This window comes from Rhincodon typus, chromosome 7, assembly GCF_021869965.1.
Source record: "Rhincodon typus isolate 14 chromosome 7, sRhiTyp1.1, whole genome shotgun sequence".
NCBI lineage: Eukaryota > Metazoa > Chordata > Chondrichthyes > Orectolobiformes > Rhincodontidae > Rhincodon > Rhincodon typus.
In genome coordinates this window covers 59,330,429-59,352,958 of record NC_063338.1, presented here as the reverse complement: position 1 = coordinate 59,352,958, position 22,530 = coordinate 59,330,429, and the positions used below count along the sequence as shown (strand labels likewise).

Here is a 22,530-nt window from a genome sequence, read left to right as displayed (position 1 = left end):
TTTCAAATGACACTTTGTATTTCAAATGCACACATCTTACTTTTGTAAGTTTTATCAGTAAACAAAGTTATTGGTCATTACTGTCAATGTGCACACATTCAACAACACAATAATGGGTACCTTAATCTTTTTGGTGGTGTTAGTTGCCATTTGAGTAGGCTGGGCTGTTTTTTCAAACTGCTCTTTTAACAGCTGAGTGGAGATTTTTGGCTTTTCATCTTCAGTCATTCCATCCACTGTTCAAATATTAAAAGGAATATGCGAAAAATTATTCTTCGAAGATAAGAAGAAAGCAAAGTACAATCTCCCACAAACTCCCAAATGGCTCAACAATTTTATTTTATGTGATTTTTGAACCAAATCCTTCACAGGTGCTGTCACTGCTCCTTGCAGACTAACCTGCCAAAAGTGAAGTTTGAATGAAAAAATATTGGCAATTCATTCCAGCTTTTCCATTAAAAAACAAGAAAAATCAATGCGACACTCTCAGGTGCAAGTTCTGTCAGTATTTGTTAAGATATCAGAATTGGAAATTGTAATCCATTCTTTAGAGTAACGTAACATAAATCCATATGCAGAGCATCAATGTTAACATTGGAGTCATCTTAAATTGGCATTCATTCCATCTTGACCCTCCTGGGAACAATTTCTCCCTTATGATTATCTCTGCCCAAACCCCTGACAATTTTGAATGCTTTCAACACTTCACTGTTGAGAGGATAACATTCCCAACTTCTCAGCCCAAAATTCAGACCTTCCACAACTGCAACGCCAGACTGCCATCCCAAGAGTGGAGGGAAAATCTAGCCTAAGGGATTTTGTATGTACATACTGTCATTTGACAGTGAAGAACGGTATTAATTAGCATCCAGTTTTGGTTGTCAAGTTCTATGGAATTTCATATGAGTTTTAGTTATGAATGGATTATGGTAGCTTGAAGCTCCAAGTGATTTAAGCTGAAGCATATGACATTAATAAACCATTGCTGTGGTACTTGTGCGTATAATACTTGTGCGTAATAATAATATGCACTTACCACTGAAATCATTGAAGTGATTTTCAAAGTTGCCCACTGTACTTGACAGATGAGTATTCTGTTCCATAACAGAAGCCTGCAGAAACATGTCAAGTTTACTGGTACTATATTGATTGGAAACAGAATGCAGTAGAACACATCAAATATGTAACAATTACACACTAAGCATTTTGACCTATCAAAAGCTAAAATCAATTCTCATTTTTAAAGTAGTACTGTGTTAGATAAAGTTAATTCATTGAATTTCTTAGGTTTTAGCTTTCAAATCTATAAAAGCCATGTGTTACAAAAAGAAAAGTACCACAGATGCTGAAAATCTGAAATAAAATCAGAAAATACTGGACACACTTAGCAGAAATAACAGTTCCTGTAAACAGTGAAATTAAGTGAATGTATGGTACACCTTAACAGATCTGCACACAGTGGGGAGAATGATAGGATGTGGAAACCTGGTTGATTCAGCATTAAGTTTTATTCTGGCTTTTAAACTCAGCCACAGCATTAACATCACGCATCTGGGTTTTCTGCCCAATCAGAGATGGTAAGCAGGATTGCATACTAAATCTGTCAAAGGAAATATTTCTCTTTAGAAGGATCCTGGAAGCAGTCAAACTTGCTGAACTGTATATTGATTCCTGCGGTTTCAGCAATGAAAGGAATGGACAGGAAATTTCAGAAAGCTACCCCTCCAGAACTCTGACTCTTCCTAGAGGTTTTACTACTGGACCTGAGTGATTAAATGAGGCGACATTTTTCTAGGAAGGGAGAAAAACACCAACACACAAATCCAATGCACATTCATTGAAATAGTCAAGAAAGTGAGCATCAGGTGTTTTATCCCTTGAACTTGGAGCCACTGTCTCAAGAGGTTCAAGGAGCATAGAATGGCAGGGAAAGTGAATGGCATAGCACTTTCAGGAGCCAACCACTCAGACTGACATGCAGGTGTGGGTGGTAGGTCAGGACGGAGAATTCTCAAGTGGCAAACACAGTAGCTACCACTGGCAAAATGTATTCACCTTGAAGGACGCATTATGCAAAGAGACAATGAGTTGTCATGAAAGACTTAAAGGCCTGTGAGTGGTATATGCCCTGCCCAATCCACAGGTCACTGTCTTTCCATTGAGTTCTATATTTTGTTCTCTTACCAGGAGAGAAAGCAAACAGCCATGAGTCTTTGAACTGGCTTGTGTGGAGAAGAAAGATATTTGTCAGGAGTGACTGTGAGACATGTGCAAACAGGCAACAGATTAAGGTTAAGTGAGCATGTTGGCTGCTCAGATGGTGATGTGAGAAGGTGCCTGGTGAGATAGGGATGAGGAGTACTGGGGAAGCCACAGTGTGAGTCTTTACATCTGAAACTGTTGTGCCAACACCTTTCCCATATTCCTTATGTCTTTGGACCTGTTGGGGAATTTTATCCAGGTTCAAGGGACCAAACCCCTGCTGGCTACTCTTCCACTCATACTTGGTTTGAGAATTTGGATTCTTCCCTCCATCATTGGGAAACATCACTTTACTGCAATCGCTTACATGCCAAATTAGGACATACGGGTAAAAGTCAGAGACAAGGGCTAGCTTTCCCAGTTGTGCTCACCATTCTGTGCTTGCTTCAGCTTCAGGAATTATATCCAGTTGTGCTTTTTTGATTCATGCCAAAGTCCCTTGAATTATAAATCTTTGCATTGACAGATTTATCACACCATTCAAACGGCCGGTCCTATTTGGTGAGGCATACAAAGTGGAATACTAACACCATCAGTTAAGACATCAGGCAAGCCTGCTGCAGATCTCAATAGATTTCTGACCAAATCACCTATTCTGCTCCTACTTCCTATGGTTTATTAACTCAGTTCTTTTGTCCACGTTTGCTGTCAGACAAACTGAGCATGTCCCACACTCTGTTCTAGCTAATTGTATTTAAGTAATGCTGTATAACAAAGTGAAGTCTTTGGAAAACAACAATAGTTTTCAGTTTTAGCTCTAATCCATCACATTATGTGTTAAAGATAGACCCATGTAGAACAGAATTTAAATTTAAATAACATCCTATTGTGACAGTGCACTATTACCGTTTCCATTTTGTAGGTTAAAAGCTGTTCAGTTGTTGATGGTAGACCATCTGTCTGATCAGTTTTCCTAGTGCTGCTGTTCACTTTAACTTTGCTGGTGCTTGTCACATCCTGAAATATGTAGTGCAAGATGAAACATTGAAAAATTTTCACAGAGGTAAAGCCTGGCATCTATAAATAAAAGCTTTCTATTCAAAACATCAGTCGCAAAATATCTGCTCAGCATGACAATCACTGCCACAGCCATTTTTTTCACAGAAATCAAAATCAAATAGCTTATTTTATACATATTGACCCCCACGTGCATAAAGCGGGCACAGATATGCGCAGACACAGTTCATCAAAGACATGGTGAATGGCAAGTGTTTTTATTTCCTAGGTTGGGGGCATATCTTGAAGGTGAGAGGAGAAAGATTTAAAAAAGCCAAGAGGGGCAACTTTTTTTACACAGAGAGTGGCTCGTGTGTGGAATGAACTTCCAGAGAAAGTGTAGATGAGGGTACAGCTACAACATTTAAAAGACATTTGGATAAGTACATAAATGAGAAATATTTGGAGAGATATGGGCCAAGTGCAGGCAGGTGGGACTAATTTAGTTTGGGATTATGGTTGGCATGGACTGGTGGACCAAAGGGTCTGTTTCCATGCTGCATGACTCTATGACATGCAAGGGTTAGTGTATTTGAGTCAGTTTCCATACAGGTAAAGTTTTCATCCTTTTAGATCCTTAAGAACTGCACCTTCACTAGGCAATGGCGGAGGAGTTTGAAGTGGAGGCGGAAGAGCTTGATGATTCCAAGCCCAGAAGTAAAATCTAGTCCACAGTGTCCATTCATAACAGATGGAAATAATGTTTTACATATGGTGGTAGCAAAGCTTTTGGAATGAAATTGTCATTGTTTATGAGTGGCACAAATCTCCAATATACCTCTGGAGTTCAGGTCTCAAGACAATCCTAATGACATGAGGCATCTGCTCTATGAGTTTGTCAGTGTAAGCATTTTATGTTATATGGCTTTTAAAAACAGCAAATACAACTAGATTGCAACATCCTTGCACCTCATATGATGGCTAACAGGTAAGTCAGTGTTTCTGAAAATGTGGGTTGTAACCCCTAGTGGGCTTGCAGTTAAGGTATTTGTGATCTCCCTCTTGCTAAGGCATCATTGGAAACTGTGAAAAGATGATTCCAGTGGGACAAACCCAGATCTCCTGCTAAACAACTAAGGGACACAAGGTAAGCCCAAAGCAATCTTTAACATTAGGAGACACTTGTAGAAATAAGTGCCAAATAGTCCTGGGATGTCTATGCATCAATGTACAGTTCTGAATAAGGTCACTGGACCTGAAACATTAACTTTGCTTTCTTTCTACAGATGCTGCCAGACCTGCTGAACTTTTCCAGCAATTTCTGTTTTTGTTTCTGATTTCCGGCACCTGCAGTTTTTTTTTGGTTTTTATGTTTCTGCATCAATTTGTTGCAGGCAGAGGAAAACAACTGTAACTCAGTGACAAATTATGACAGGTAAATCCAGGAAGCCATGTAGCTGAGCTGGAAAGGTGAATGGCAGTTTCTAGCTTTATGGTGCTTCTGATCCTGTCTGACTATTGTCCAGGCTCCTTAACCTGGGCTGACAACTCTACTGAGCAGACACCACAACTATCAAAAAGATGGGGAAAGCTGGCAGCGGGAGTGTGGTAGGGGAAGACTGGCTGATTGCTGTGTGCGAAGGGGAAAGATTTAGATTTAGATTTTATTATCACATATACTAAGTATTGGAATACATGAGTACAGTGAAAAGTGCATTTCCTGGTGCCATCTTGGTTACAAAACCAGAATTAAATATTTAACAGAGTCAAAAGGTAAAGGAAAAAAAATCCAATTCTCAAAACTCAAAGTCTCATCTCCATAAATGTGCTTGGAATGCTCATTCATGGTGCAGGCACCTGGACCGAGCTCCAGCCTGGAGTCTAGGCCAGCCCATGAGTCCCGCCCAGAGGAGGCGCACTTTCACCAATAAGGTAATTACTGTGCATGATGTGCAGGGGACTGATTAATATATGTGTGTGAGGGAGGAGTGGGTGGGGTAGAAGAGACTTGATTGTAGTTTGAAGGGGCTTCAGTAAGTCTTCTGCCACTGATGAATATGGAAACATTGGTCGAAACCTAAGTAAGTACATATTATGACATTTTTACTGAGCACTTTAAAAAACAGATTTTCATATTTTAAATGATGTATTTATTATATGTTGATTTATAATACATGTATGTTAATGAATATAAATACTGAATTTACTGTGTTCCTTTATCACTTGTTTGTTGACATCTGAGGTCATATTAAAATCTAAATTTTAATTTGGGATATTAACCTAGGAAGCATTGATGCAGGTACCATTGTATTCTTTCAAATATTTGTTTTGAATAGTTCAAAAATCTGAGAAAATATGTTATTCTATTGCATTGCAAGTGTGCCAATTTGCATATATTATCATTTCAGATAGCAGATTTCTTAAAATAATAAAAATCAAAATTTCACCTGTCTGTTTGAAAAGTAAACAACATGCAAATTATTCCTGGGTTTTCAAAGAACCATTAATTTAATAATCTTGGGAACAAAAACTACTTTAAACTCAAATCCACTGTTTGCAGTTATTAATACAGGTTCCTAGGAAGCATTTAGACTCGATGTTTAATAATCACCCTCCTTTGGGGTTATATAAGAGAGTGAAGATCAGCAACGCCAAATAATAGAGTGCTGGAAGATCAGTAATTTTGAACCAACACATGCATATTTAATTTGATCTGCATTTTGAAGTCATACATCCTGCCCCTATTTTAAAATGATACCTTCGTGAAAACAATATCAATTTCTGAAGGAAATACGTTGCACGGAACATTAAATGCTTCTCCCATTTTGAAAATTGGTTGCATTAACACCGAGGCCTTACACAATTAGATGATGGTAGATTTGCATATGTTCTTTGCAGATTAGAATTACAGTTGTAGCACTTTTCACCCCACCATTTCTGTGCTAGCTCTCTGCAAGTTTCAATAAACTAATTCCACTCTCTTGCCTGTACTCTACAGCACTGCAATGTTTTTTTCTCTTCAGACATTTTTCAACCTCCTTTTGAAAACCAAGACACACCTACCACCTGCATATACTCAAGCAGTACACTTCAGGCCCCAACCACTCACTGCATAAGAAAAGATGTTTTTGATGTTGACCTCGATTCTTTTGCTGGCCACCTTAAAATAGCGTTCATTAAATCCCAAACGTTCCATCAAAGGGAAGGGTTCCTCTCTATCTAGACTTCTCATTGTTTTGAGAACCTCTATCAAATCTTTGTAACTTAAGTTTCTCATCCCTAGAACCAATTATCCTATTTGTTTTCTACATCCATGCTATTGCTTCACAAAATTCTAAGGCAATTAGTAATGATGGAAAAAGCTGTGGAAAAGCTTCCCTGCAGAACAAATGTACTTGTTTGTTCACGTTTGGAAACATCAGGGCATCTTAGAAATGCATCTATTTATACACAGACACAAGGAAATTTACATGTTCTGAATTCACTTCTCCTAAATGTCTTCTCCTTAAGCATCATTGTTCAGATAGGTAACCTGTTCCGTTCTAACCCAAATACACCACTAGGTGGCATGGAAGGTCAGTCTGCATTTGCACTTCAGTCATTCCTCCCTCTCAAGTGAAGCAATAGCATGACCACCATTTCATTTTCTTCCTAAAAGCATAGAATAGATTGTAAGGCTGACATGAATTAAAACTATGAACATGAATCAGCTTGCAATTATCTAGTTTGCACTGCACTCAAAACCAAGGCATATTAAAACTATTCTGGCCTGATAGCTCAAAGAAAAATGGAGTTGAAGTATAATTTCTGGCATTCAACCAAATTGAGCAAAGCAATTGAATATGGATTTTCCGAACATACCGGTAAAAATACTTTTTTTTAACTTGCAGACTCAAAGAAAACTGACCATAAATTATTTTCAAGCACTACTGTCACATTTCCGATCAGAAAATTAAATCCCATCTTGGAATAATATTGACAGTCATGTATTGTTCCTTATGATTCATCTGATTCAAGTAAGTATTGGGCAAAAATGCCAATTAGATACATATTTATTTGTCATTTTTTGCCTTTCATTTCTCCACATACAATCATTTTGCCTGGTAAGTCTTCTAACTCCATGTCCAAAACATTTCTCTCAATTCTTACCCTTATAAGCAACTAGTCTATACTTTTTTAGTCCAGATTATTCAGGAGTGCAAAAAGACTAGTAATCTTACAGATCATTGCCCACAAACCAAACCTGAGTTTTATTTACTTAAGGTAATTTGTCTGAGTCATGTATGTAGCGATGGTTTCTATCTATATAACAAAGATCCTATGATGAGATGAAACACTGCAGAGAGAACCTAATTGTCAGCAGTGCAGCATAAAAAGTATTTTTCAACTGTTTTGCTGAATTTTCAGAGGTACGTGTGAAGCCAGTGTCCCAATACACTCAACAGATTCCCCCCCAAAAAAGAGTGGCCAGCCACAGGAAGTCTACACATTTAATATGTGTCAAAGATACGTGTGTAAATGAAGTGGAGTTGGGGGAGGGGAGTGTAATTATAGCCCTTGTATCTCATCATGCTGTTAGTTTGAAACAGGGTTATTCAGTCTATATATTAATATCACTGTACAAAGAGAACCCAAATAAAAAAAACCATGAGTGAAAATCACTAATTAAACGGACAAAGGTATTTCTTGTCAGTATCCTCCTCAGATCTTGACCATATTGTCCTATTATATCTCTTTTCTTCTCAGTTACAGGGACTTACCATTATGCAATTTTACTGTCACATTTCTCAACAGACTTTACATCTCAAGCAATTACTTCTCATCTTGCAGCGTTTGAAGCAGCAAACAAGATACACATTACTGTAATTAGAGGGAGACATAACTATGTGGCCCTATGGGACCGATCTGGTTATGTTGAGAATAAGTTGTAAGACAAAGGGATGATATAAGATGATGATAGTCAAAGTTAGGTTAATAACAACAGGGAGATGAGGCAAAGTTAATATGAAAACATATTGTAAGTGAACAGAGGATTGAAGGACCAGCTCAAGAGGGACAAGGGCTGGATAAACAGCAGTACAAGGGAAACACCAGTATACCAAGAGCATAGACAATGTCTAAGGTCAACAAAGAAAGATCAAATGTATATGGAAATGACAAAATTAATTGGGACACAAGGTGGCTAGTTCATGAGGCTAGAAGGTGAGCTTGTCTTTGAAGCAGATGGTTCAAGATATGTTTTTCATTTGGTTTTCTCCTTATTTATTTCACTGTGTTTCATTTCACTTTTCTCAAATCTGTAAGAACTTTTGCTATTGATTCTAGCAGTATTCTGAGTCTGCTGCTGCAGTCAGGTTTTTTAATGCAAATTCTACACAAGTGCAGCAGAATGAAGTCCCTCGAGTACATTTCAGGATGGAATTCAGTTTTGTATTTGTATTAGTATTGCCTTCTACCGTCTGCTAAAAAAAAGCTTCAATCATTTGAACACCTGGATCTGTGCAAGTACCATGTATAAAATCTATTCTGAAGAAAAATCATAATTGATTCAAAATATGAACTCTATTTCCAATGCAACAGATGCTGCTAGACCTATCGAGCATTATCTGCAATTTCAGCTTTTGTTTCAGATTTCCAGCATCCAAGGTATTCTGTGTTTATTCTTATACTAATACCTGTCAATTTGACATGAATACAATTTTTTCAAAATTGTTTGTCCATCAATCAACTATTATAATTCACATGTAGGTATTCCAGAAGCTTAACATTTCCAGTTAATTGTAGACCACAGTATGGGCTCCAAATGTCTGTTTATTTCCAGTTATACCAAAACAGTTTCAGAACCATAAAAACTTAAAAGATTTTTTTTTGAACTAAGAAGAAAAGAACAAATGGGATCAATCTGTACAATAGCTACCTGAAATTCAGGCAAACCTCTGCTCTAAGTCACAATGAAACAGTAAGTATCATCCAGCAATGATGACCATTTACTAATAGAATAGATAAATGATCAATGCTGAGGGGAAGGGGACAGCTAGCAATAATTTGGGTTGCCCTTAGTTTTGTTTTATGTGGCTAATTCAGAATGCCCAACTTATTGCTGGGCACATACCTCAGTCCCTTGAAATGTGTGACCATACTCTTTACATATACATGGGCACACATGGACAATTACGCACTATACAAAGCGTTTCTTCTGCCCAGGAATAAGTAAACACTTTTCAAAATATTTTGAATTGATAAGATGCCTTTTGCAAGCTCAGGATATCCCAAAGAATTACAATAACAAACTTCTAAAGTGTTGTCACTGTTGTAACACAAGAAATACTCTAACCAATTTGTGCACAATAAATAAATGACCAGATGGTCTATTTAGGTACAAAAATAGAAAGTGCTGGATTTCAAATTCAGATGGTAGAATGGAGGGGAGTGAATAGACTACATGGAGGTAGTACCCAGAGAGAGAGAAAGAAAGGAAAAGGCAAGCAAACAGATTGCTGATGATAAGTGAGAGAGAGATTAAGATTTGGTTAAAAATGAGTTGATAAATATCAGGGAGCCGAAGAGATCGCATCTGCTCATTGTTTGCAATGTCTTGAAGGGATAGGCAGTGCCTCAGCTTATTGTAAGATTTTACCTCCAATACTTCCTGAGTGCTGCACTAAAATACCATCTAGATTATAGTTCCATGTCTCTGGTGGGTGACTGCTGCAATTCACAGCCTGCTGTGACTCAAAGATGGGGGATGCAACCAATCAAGACTGACACCTTGTAAAAGAAAACACCAGATAGCTGATCTGAAGAGCGTTTTTTTAAAAAATCAAATAGATTTGATAATTTTGTAATTTAACCTAATAGCACTTTTATCAGATTATGCAGTCCACATTGCAAAAGCTAAATTTTGCAAGTGCAGCTAATTACCTGCACAGATTGCTGCTGGTAGTGAGCAACAGTGCTATGTGATTCAAACTGTTTCTTCACACTTGCTAGACCTCCAGGCAAGGCACGAGCTTCTTCTTCTGGAGCCTGATGGAATGATGGGAAAAAATATTACACTTTTGAAAATCCCTTTGATAACTAAGTTGCTTCTAAAGCCTGAGAATCTCAATATGTCGACATTGTGTGATTAGTCTGTTTTACCAGTGGTTTTTATAAGTGATGTCAAGAAAGGCTACTAATCCCAAAATATTTTGCATAACCATGTGTAAGAAGCTATTTTAGATCATCCAAACTGGAATTCTTCATTACAAATTCAAAAGTACTTCTGCAGAGGTTCTATTCTCTAACTGTAAGGGAAGATGGAAGAAGAGAATGGAAGACTGATAAAGAATAGAAAGATGAAGATTAAAAAAAAAGCAGGAATCAGCAATAATACAGTGTGGAGTTGGAGGAGCACAGCAGGCCAGGCAGCATCAGAGGAGCAGGAAAGTGGATGTTTCAGGAAATTTCTGAAGAAGGGTCCCGACCCGAAAAGGCAACTTTCCTGCTCCTCTGATGCTGCCTGACCTGCTGTGTACCTTCAGCTCCACACTGTGTTATCCCTGACTCCAGCATCGGCAGTTCTTACTATCTTTCAGGAATCAGTAATCTGTGCTAGATTAAATAGTTGGGCAATTTACAAACATTCATTTTGCTTCAGCACTATTAATTTATTATCAAAAAAACATGCTATTATAACATTCACATTTGCTGACTTCAGATTACTGATCAGCAATTTTAATGTTATCAATATTACTGCACCTTTGCTGGAACTGTAAAACTTGCTGGAGAAAAGCGATTACCAAGAAATTACCCAAAATATCTAAACCTTCTTAAATTTGATTTTACCAGAAAATATTGAAAAATTACTTCAAAAAAATCATCCCACCCCAGCACATCATTAGTGTATGCAGGATAATAATGGCATCCTTCTAAACTCAGTAGGTGTACCTTGTGCCAGTTAACTCTAGGTATCTTCTAAAGTTGCATTTGTGAGGCGGAGGGGTGGGGAGGAGGAGCGGTATTTGGGAGGAAGCAAAATTTGGAGGTAATGTGGCAAAATGTTTCGGATGTTTTGAACTATCCTATCTCTTGATTTGAAAATACCTGGTGCTGGCATCCATTAAAAGAAAATGCAACAAAATATCTTAATTTTCAGCAGTATCATAACCCATCTTCTTACTATAGGAAAAATGAAAAATTCCATTCATAATGTCCTGTTGCAGTACTGAATACTCAGTCACAACCAGTGAGGTGAGGTACGGTATTTAATCTATGCCATCTTGACTGAAAGCAACAGTATTGATCTTTTCATTTTCACTGAGTAAAAATTAGACTTCTTGATGTTACCAGCTAATGTTTTAGATTCAACAAGCTACATCATTACATAAGCTGATATTGCACTAAATAATTTTACTGTTCCTCATGAATTTCTTAAATTTTAGTGTTTACAAAGAATTGCCAAAAGACAGATATTGATAACTATATCAGCATGTACACAATTGTAAGTAACTAGGTCATTTAAAGTTTTGCACGTTCAGGTGTCACCTTTTGCACCTTTGGAATGAGTTTGCAAGCAAACACATTCCAAGTGTTGTAATGTAAATCAATGAAAGTCCATTGATCACCACCAGTTGGTGAATAAAACACAAATTAGTTCCAAAATCCATCTTAATATTACAGAAGTAGGAAAGTACATTTTTTTTATTTACCTTGTGCCTTGCAGTCCCCAGTTTTTTTGGCATTTCCCAAGTTAATGAATAACAGCAAGTGGGTATTCAGTCACAATTATATGTTTCTTAATATGCCACATACTTTCTTAGCAATCAAACCATCAGACTAGAAACATGATATCTTCCTATTGAGTGTTTGATTGAATACTGGAAAATCAACCAACATAGTTGCTGGTAACCAGACAAGCACTAATAAAGGAATTGAATCAAAAATATGGTCAAAATCATAATTTAATGGTCAATTACACATTAACCATACCTCAAAAAAATCAGCTAACATAAGATTGACGCATTATGTAAAAGTTAACTATTTTCCCCCCATGGAGTTCTTTTGAAACCTATCCATAAGACTGATGTGAGTGAAAACATATGGAATAGGAGCAGAAGTAGGCCATTTGGCCTTTCAAGCCTGCTCCATCGTTCAACAAGCTTGTGGCTGATCTATTTGTGTTCTGACTTCTACATTCCCACCCATCCTTGAGAACCTTTGTTCCCCATGCCTAACAAGAATTTAATTGTAGAACATAGAACTGTACAGCACAGTACAGGCCCTTCAGCCCATGATGTTGTGCTGACTATTATCCTACTAAGATCAATCTACACTGCATATCCTACATTTTATTATCCTCTATGTGCCTATCCAAGAGTTGTTTAAAAGTCTCATTAAAGTTTTAAAGTCAAATTATCTTTGCCTTAAAGATATATGATGGCCTCACCTCCATTGCCTTCTGATACAGAGAGTTCAAAAGTCACGCAACCTTTAGAGAAACATTAAATCATTTCGTTTCTGTTCTCAAAGGGTGTTTAAAACAGTGTTCCCTAATTCTGGACTCAGCCACAAGAGTAAACATCTTTTCCATGTCCACCTTGTCAAGACCATTGCTATATGCTTCAATTAAATCATTCTTCACTTTTCTAAACTATAGTGAAAACAAGTCCAGATAGTCCAATCTTTCCTCTTAAGATAACCCACGTATTCCAGCTATCAATCTGGTAAACCTCCTTTGAACTGCCTTCAATGCATTTACATCCTTCCTCAAATAAGGAGACCAAAACTTCACACACTATTTGAGATGTGGTCTCACCAATGCCCTTTACAAGTGAAGGGCACATTTTTTCGATTACGTTAAATTCCTCTGACATTCCATTAGATTTGTTAACCACTTTTATCCTGAATACGAACTTTTTTGTGACTCAAGCACTGGAATCCTTAGATTCCTCCACAGTTTAATTTCTGAAATCATTCACTATTTAAGTAATACTCTGCTTTTTCATTCTTCTTTCCAAAAAAAGTATGCATACTCTGTTTTCTGCCTGCCAGCCAGCAAATCTCTATCCCTATTAGTATGTTACCCACTATTCCACAAGCTCCAGTGCAATGCAATAATGTTTTATGTGGAATCTTGTCAAATGTCTTCTGGAAATCTAACTACAGTACATCAAGGAACACCCCTTTATTGACAGTGTATGTTACCTCTTCAACAAATTCCAATAAATTGATTAAACACAATTACCCTTTTGTAAAACCATACTAACTCTTTGTGATTACCGTGAGTTTTTCCAATTGCCCAGCCATAACTTCCTTAATGAGCAATTGTAACACCATCCCAAGGACAGACTGACCCATAGGGAAGACTTTTCCCAGTCTCCAAACAACTTAGACATTGATGAAAATGTGGGGAGAATAGTGTGAGATTGGCAGTGAAAAATGCCCCATTTTCCAACCGATCATTGAATGGCAAGATGAGATTGTTATTAATTCGCAGTGAGAGGCCTATTTGCATAGATTAGCATGTATTAACATTCTCGTCATTATGTCATCTTGCCTTTTCTTTATGCAGTTTGCAATCTCCCCACCTGCCATGTGGAAATGAAATGGTGAAAATTCCCAGTCTGAAAGTCAGAGCTGTAACCTGACCATTCCAACTCCCGCTTATTCCTCCGGATCTCTATCAGTCACCCACATCTCAGCGCACACTCCACAGGCAGTGACCATAAGCAGATTCCCTCCAGTAGGACCTCCAGGTTGCCATTGGCTAAGAGGGAAGTCAATTCCCCTCTATCCAATATGCCTGGGGGAAATAAATGAACCATTCAGCCAGCTGCAGGCCGTCATCACTTGACCAAGTGCACAGCTGGCCTCCAAAGATGGCACTGGCTCAATAAATCCCGGGAGGGCCTGTAAACAGCCAATACTTACACCCGTGGTGAGTGGGAGAAAACAGCAAGCAGACATCCCTTTTGGGGTGGTGAGGGAATGGAGCATAGGTAATGAGGCCAGTTAGGGAAAATAGACTGAGAAAATTTCCTAGGGTTCACAGAAAGTAAAGATCCTCATCAAAATTGAACTTAACAGATTTTTAGTTAAGTGTCACCTCATAGTTTTCTAAATTATGCCTCCATTACTATTTGAACGGAGGGGATATATTTTTTCCTTTCCAGTTGGTTGGAACCTTTCTAGAATCTAATGGATTTTGGAAAATTAACACCAACACATTTACTACCTCAACAGTCATATCAAGACCCTCGGATGAATTCATCAGGACCGAGAGTCTCATCAACCTGCAACTTCATCTGTTTGCTCAGTACCACTCCCTTAGTGATTATAATTTCACCAGGCTCCTCTCTTATTTCAACCTCCTGATTTACAGGAACTTGATTAGATTTGTATACACTATAATGAATAAAGAAATAAAATATCTGTTTGCTACGTCTGCCATTTCATTATTAGCTGCAATTAACTCCCCATTCTCACCCTCAAGAGGATGAGCACAGATGTTACTTACACTATTCCTTTTTAAATACCTATAGAAACTCTTGCTAGCTGATTTCGTTATTAGTTTCTGTTAGCTAGCTGTTAGTTTCCTCTCGTGCTCCAATTTATTTGTCCTGATTAACCATTTAGACATTCCCTGCTGTTGATTGCATTTTGACCAGTCATCCAAACTGCCTCTCAACTTTGTGCCATTGTGTAAATTTTCCATAATTTTGATGTTCCTTTTAACTTCAATAGTTAACTATGGACAATGGGTCTTCCTCTTGGATTATTATTTAAAGCAGGAATGTACTTATTCTGAGTATTCTGAAATATCTCTCTAAATATCTGCCACTGCTTTTCTTCCCAACTATTTCCTAGCTTAATATCCCAATCTAGATCAGCTAGCTCAGCTTTCATGCTCATTTTGTCTTTTTTTTAAGTTTTAAAATGCTGACCCTAGACTCATTCTTCTCCCTTTTCAAACTGAATGTAAAATTCAATCATTTTATGATCGCTGTTCCCATAGGTGCCTTTACTCTGAGATAATTAAATGATGCTGTTACGTTACACAACATGAAGTCAAGTATAGTCTGTTCACTATTCTGTTCCAGAATATGCTAATCTAAGAAATTATCTCAAAAGCATTCTATTTGAACTCTACCTGTTACTTTTAGGTTTTTAAGTGGCCCTAAGTTGGCCGCAGGGAAGGACACCTGTCCTTAACCCATTCCATCCCAGATTTATTCAGCAAAAATCAGGAAAATGACAACATCTTCGCTCCTTATATTTCTGCAGGACCTTCCGTTACCACCAGAAGGTTATAGTAAATTCCATCTGTTGGCTTTGTGTCAAGTCACAGGGAGTCCCAATTCATATGGTTCGGATAACTACATTTACACTGCAACTTTAATATCACTATGGCTAAGGGCGTACTGGAACTTTACTCAAAAGAGCTCTCAATTAAATTCATCCCAAACTCACTTCACTGAGATGCTTTACAATGCATGGACTTCTAAAATGTCTCATATGGGTGTAAACTGAAGACAAAATTATCCCAGAAATCAGAGGTCAATGTTCTAACTTACTACAGCAAATTATAACTATATTTGGGGAGAAAATCTTTTCAAGAATAACACTGTACAGTAAACCTTTGTAACGTATTGGGATTCTAAATCTTTATGAATTACATGAAGACATACAGATTATGAATACTGGTCAGATTAATACTGAACATGTTTAATAAAACAGGTTTAATAGCTATCAGGATAGCCTTACATCTTGATATTGCAACCATCAATATATTCAGGATCAGCATAGCCAAGTGTGTGTTAGCCTCAGCCTCTTAGCTAAGATTATCTGGTGAAAGTAGAACTTCAATTAACTCAACATGTTTTCAGCAAAATATTGTATGGGTAATGTGAAGCTTGAAGACCTAGTATAAAAAAAATACAGTTGAGAGTAAATGTTAACATGATATAATTGAAATTCACTCTGGAGAATCTGTAAATTGACCAATAGTGAATTACTACCTGTTTTACACTCTGCCAGTTTTCATTTCTTTTGACGTGGATAATCTCACATTTATCCATATTGAATTTTTTCTACCTCAATTTTGTCTCCTCATTTAATAGGTCTATTTCCCTTTGTGACTTCCTACTTACTAGCATCTATTCAACTTAGTGTAGTTCTCAACTTAGTTTCATTTGCAAACATGGACATGCTGTTATTTATACTATCACTCTATTTCTTAATTCAGGTCAAGATGCGTGGAAAATATGACTTGTCACATTTCACCAATCAGAATATGTTTTTCTTTTTTCCTTACTGTTTGCCTCGTACCTTCCAACCAATTACTCAGAGTGTAAACTGGGCTGTCAATTCACCACTGCCTGTCTTTCATTACTGACTACAACTAGTTTCACCCCAACAACTTGTTCATGAAACTTAAGTGTAACAATATTATGTGTAGATGTGTATCACCAAACATGTAATCTACCAGAAATAGTCAGTTATAAATATCTGCAGCAACTAGCCACTACAAGCATTCAAGCTCCTCAAATATACCAAATGGCATCATATTTAATTTCTCCATTTTTGAGTTCTATATGACACAACAGTACTTACAGAACTTTATAAATATTTAAAAGATTTTGTAAAGGATAAAATGCAAACAACCCCCTTCACACAGAAAGAAATTAATCACCCTAGATAATCTATGAAATTCCCTTACAGGATTGTGTTCAACTTGGAGTGGTTCTATGATCATGACCAACACCCAAGAAAGGCACAAAAAGTTAGGCTATGCCATAAAAACAGGAAATGCTGAAAATACTCAGCAGTTTCAATAACATCTGTGAGGAGCAAAAAATAGAAAGGTCATCGACCTGACACATTAATTCCGTTTCTGTCTCCACAGTTGCCAGAGGACCTGCTGAGCTTTTCCCACACATTCTGTTTTCATTTCACACTTACAACATCTGCAATATCTTGTTGTTTGGGTGTGGTATACTTCTACTTTTCATAAACTTCTGTGAAGGTAATGAAATAGATATGCGCTTACATGTAAAATTTAGATAATATTTGTAAACTTGATAAGTGAAGCCTTTGACTCTATTACTTGTCCCCAAGTCAAAGATGCAAAGACAATGCAGATACAAAAGAACTTCCATTAGTAAACGCAGTCAAAACAATAACGTGTTGCAAAATATCTCAGTTCTGTGTCCCAAACAAGCAGACAATGCATCTCTTCTACGGGTCCTTCCATCACCCAGCATTTGTTCCACTTCTACAGTTTAGCTTTTGCTCAAAATTATCTACTGGTTGAACAGCAAATATATCAGTCTTTGGACAATAGAAGTTAAGAATGGAAATGGATATTGGTACTTACCACAACTGCAGAGTTGTTGCTTGCCTTCTTAGAAACAGCTGCTTGATACATGGCCAATCGGTCCTTAAGTGAGACAGTCTCCTGGATATCAAGAGGCACAATGTCAGCCCGGCTAGGCTCATCAGATGTGAAAGCGGCTGGAAATGAGAACATAACTGAATTTTAGGGCTTCATATTAAAAGCTCATTAAAGGTGTGGAACAAGGTCCTTAATACATTATTATGAATCATAAAGTCATAGAGTTGTACAGCACTGAAACAGACCCTTCAGTTCAACTCATCCATACTAACCAGATATTCTAAACTGATCTAGTCCCATTTGTCAGCAATTTTCCCTTATCCCTCTAAACACTTCCTATTCATACACTCATCCAGATGTCTTTTAAATGTTGTAATTGAACCTGCCTTCACCACCTCCACTGGCAACTCTTTTGTAATATGAACTCTTTGCAAGACGTTACTATTTATTTCCCCAAGTTCCATAGCTTCCATGTCCTTCTCCACAGCAAACACTGATATGAAATGTTCATTTAGTATCTCACCCATCTCCTGTGTTTCTACACATAGATAGCCATATTGATCGTTAAGGGGCCCTATTCACTCTCTAGTTATTCTTTTGATCTTAATATATTTCTAGAATCTCTTTAGATTCTCCTTTACTCTATTTGCCAAAGCCTTCTCATGTCCCCCTTTTTTTCTCTCCTGATTTCACTCTTAAGAGTACATCTACTGCCTTTATAGAGGTCATCTCAGTGGTTAGCACTGCTGCCTCACAGCACCAGGGACCTGGATTTGATTCTAACCTCGGGTGACTGAATGGAGTTTGCACATTCTCTACGTGTCTGTATGGGTTTCCGCCGGTACACTGGTTTCCTCCTATAGTCCAAACATGTGCAAGTTAGGTGGATTGGCCATGCTAAATTACCCGTAGTGTCCAGGGATGTGTAGATTAGATGCAATAGCCATGGGAAATGCAGGGTTACACAGATAGAATAGAGCAGTGGGTCTGGGTGGGATGCTTTTCAGAAGGTTGGTGTGGACTTGTTGGGCCGGATAGCCTGTTTCATTACTGTGGGGATTCTATTAAATAAAAACAAGCCCTCTAGGAATTGACTCAATTCCAGCTGTCTATACATGATATATGCCTCCTTCTTTTTCTTGACCAGAGCCTCAATTTCTCTAGTCATCCAGCATTCCCTACACCTACCAGCCTTGCCCATCACACTAACAGGATCATACCGTCTCTGAACTTTTGTTATCTCATTTTTAAAGGCCTGCCACTTTCCAATCATCCCTTTACCTGCGAATAGCCTCCCCCAATCAACTTTTGAAAGTTCCTGTCTAATACTATAAAAATTGGCCTTACTCCAATTTAGAACTTTAACTTTTTGATTAGCTCTATCCTTATCACAATGGTAACCCTCACTTTCCATCACGACTCCATTTGGTGAGAAAATAGAATGAGTTAAAAGAAACAAAGTGGACGGAGACTCATTTTATTTTCATTATTCAAGTTGTTTGATGAAGGCCAAGTTATCCTAGCGATTAATTTTCTAACATAATTCTTTACATAAAGCATTATTTTGCAAGGCAGAATAAAAAAATTCTCGAAGTAATCAAACCTAAAAGATTATAGTATCAAAAACAAAGAGGTCTTGGGGCCTTCAGTACCTTCAATTAGAAATGGAATGTGGCTTGCAATTATTGAAATCCACTGGGCAACCTTAGTACAGGAAGAAAAGCAACACGGAAGTAGTTTCTTTAAAATTCATACATGGCATGTGGGCTGTTGTTGCTCATCTCGTGACCTTCAAGAAGATGGTGGTTGGCTGCCGTCTTGAATGCAATCTTGTAACTTTACTGTAACAATGAAATTATTTGTTCTGTTCCCAAATACTTTTGTACTTGCTGCTGTGCCTAAAGCTTCTGCGCAAAGTGAATGTTTAAAATCATTTTTAAAACATATTAGTGTACGAGAGCTGACCAAAGTTGTCACTTTAAATAGAGATAGTGTAAGTAGCTTTGTACCTAGTTTACCATGATAGTACACAGACCTCTATCCACCACGTAAAGTTGTCACTTCTCAACAAATGCTATTTCAATGTTAGAATTTGTTCTTTGCTACAGATTAAAATGGAAGAGATTTTCCACTAGCAAGTTATTTGATACAGGACGTGTTGTTAATCATAATGTTCAAAAGTACAATTGAGGCCAGCAAGGCTGATTATTGGCATGAAACACTTCAAAGTACACCCTCCAGGCTTATCTATTTGCAAAGATACATAGTTGAAACTTTCTCCGTGACAATGCCTTGACAAATCCTAACTGATTGACCAACTAATCACTACCATTTTCTCATGTGGTACAAATTGTAGCTCTCTTTGAATGTGGTTTTTGTCTACCCTGCTGAGTGCAAAATGAAAAGCTTCACCATGTCAGTCACTAGCAATACTCAAGTTGTGTACTACAAAGCAACTATTAATAATTAAAAATATGTGCATCTGCATAGGTGTGGAGGAGGGGTCTCAGTGTGGCATTTTAGAGCATTCTCCAAGTAGGGCACTCAGATTCAGCATTTCACACAAACCTACAGGGCTTATGACCAGATGGATAAAAAGAACAAATGAGAAGGAATTTTGTAATGATACAGTACCCACCTGTACCATATGTTCTGTGGATGGCTTATTGCAAAGTGATGCCACTTCACATCAGATTTTCTCCTACGAACTTGGACTTGTTCTTCAAATATTGAACTTATGAATGACATGTGATTGCGCACCATCCATAAACATAGAATTGAAAACTTCAAGCCATTTTTGATGGCTTGTACAATGCCTTTACAAGATGTTGTGTGCAATTGTCTTGCACTTGATGCATACATGGGAGTATAGAAGAAATATATTTTAGATGACACTTCCAGGAGGAGATTGTCCTTAAGTAGCAAGCAGAGCAGGCCATGTATGAGTCATTCAATTCATTATTTCACAGACAACAACCATTAGTCATTTAGCGGAATCCAGTGCAATCAATCATTCACCTTCAATGGAAAATGCACCCCTTTAAATAGCAGTAGGAATATTGTAAACTTCTGAAGATGTGCAAGTGCTACAACAGGCAGCGAACTGTGCTTATTGGATGTTACCATGAATAGAGGAGGAAAATGTAATTGTTGAATTCCAAGCAGGAACAGTTAGTCCACAAAAGCCATGGAAACATCTTCTATCTGTATGTACCATGCTGCCCTGTCAGGCCTTTGATCCTCAAAACTACAAACAATAATTTTATCTTTGTGAGAAGGAAAGATCAGCCCACTGATAGATAAGACAAAATGGTCATGTTTCTATTATTCTGTTATTAACCAAATCACACTAATTTGTATAAATTTGTAATATTGGTTCTGTTTCAGATGCTATATATCAAAACAATGTTAAAATGGAATTGATCTGAAAAATGGAAATCCCATGTACTTATTTGTCTAAATATGTCTTGTCTGACTCAAATTAAGTTCGCTTTTGAGTACAGTGAATGAAGCAGTATCGTCTTATCTTTTCGTCTTGATGAAGGTGCAACTCCAGCTCAATATATGAGAGATTTTATTAACTTCAATAGCTTGAAAACAAGTGGCTTGATTGACAGAAGATAGATCTAAATTAGCAACAAAACCATATGCTATTAGATTTCCAGTACATCACTGGGTGGACAGTTAAGAAACCTGTCCAGCAACCACGTTTTCAATTACAATTGCTACATGGTGCAAGTCTTATACAAAGTAGGAAGCTTCATGAGAAGAAATATTTATAGGCTCACAAAATATTATATTTTCTCAGCAGTAAATGTTAGTTATACTTTGGAGAACAGTTTCCATCTTTATCGTATATCACTTTTTTCAGTTATATTACAATTTTTTTTAATTGAAGAAATTGCAGTAAGTATCACTAACATGCCATCTACTTTATTTCAAATGATCTGACTACATTAAATCAGAAGAATTTTAACCCTAAAAGTGGAAAATTTATGTACAACTACTATGAAATATATGACTCTTACATGGCATCTGTGAAGCCTTATGAAGAGACCATTAACAAACTGTCCTAACCAAGAAACATTTAGTAAAGGTAATTTTTTGTTTCTGTAGAATATGATCAGAAAACAGAATTATTTCTCGACTAATCCTTTGCCATGCCAGTTAGAGCAATTCAAAATTTAAGGAATTCCAAATGTACACTGGAGGCTTGCGGGTTGACAAAGACTGCCATCGGTTCACTGAATGTTCCATTTTAGAACCATTGCTATGAGTTATAACTAGCAAGCAATTACAAACCTATCAGGTTTATGCTATTAGATCTGATACTTGCACAGCAATCTCTTAAAATAAATTGTGTCATTTTTGTCACTGTTTAAAACATAGAGGTCACATATGCAAGCTATTAGTCAGGCAAATTAAAAAAGTATAAGCAAAAATACTGAATGAATTTTGAACTGATTGAGAGAGAGATGGTTCTAAAATAAACACATTTTATTATCAAGAATGTACATTTGTCATTATATATTAACTAAATGAATGTTATGTGATAGACTTAGTCTATTTCCTGACATGTTAGGAGTGGAGCCAAGGATTCATTTAACAGGGGAAGGTAATCACAGAACCCAGAATGGCTGAAAATGTTTCAGCTCATTGTATCACATGATCAGTTGACTATGAAATTAAAGTTTAGAAGAGTGAGACTTGCCATTCTTTTCACATTAATCATCAGCTTTCCAATTATTCACTCATTGAAAGATCTGGATAATAAATGCTTGGCAACAACTTTACTTCATGACAGATCTTTCAATGGATAATTAATGGCTGTTCCATATAAGAAAGCAAGAATCAATCAAATCCATAGATAGCAGGAACTGCAAATGCTGGAGAATCTGAGATAACAAGGTGTAGAGCTGGATGAACACAGCAGGCCAAGCAGCGTCAGAGGAACAGGA

General features: G+C 37.2%; 1 protein-coding gene across 1 annotated transcript in view; it reads right to left on the bottom strand.

The window, feature by feature from the left end:
- xirp2b (xin actin binding repeat containing 2b) overlaps nt 1-22,530 on the bottom strand; it is a 92,532-nt gene that overhangs the window by 10,193 nt on the left and 59,809 nt on the right. Inside the window, exons 3-7 of the mRNA XM_048599221.1 lie at nt 17,555-17,691; nt 10,120-10,224; nt 3,109-3,219; nt 1,037-1,112; nt 121-218 (exon numbers count right to left, since the gene is read on the bottom strand). Of these exons, the coding sequence (XP_048455178.1) occupies nt 121-218; nt 1,037-1,112; nt 3,109-3,219; nt 10,120-10,224; nt 17,555-17,691 (527 nt within the window). The remainder of the gene's footprint in view (nt 1-120; nt 219-1,036; nt 1,113-3,108; nt 3,220-10,119; nt 10,225-17,554; nt 17,692-22,530) is intronic.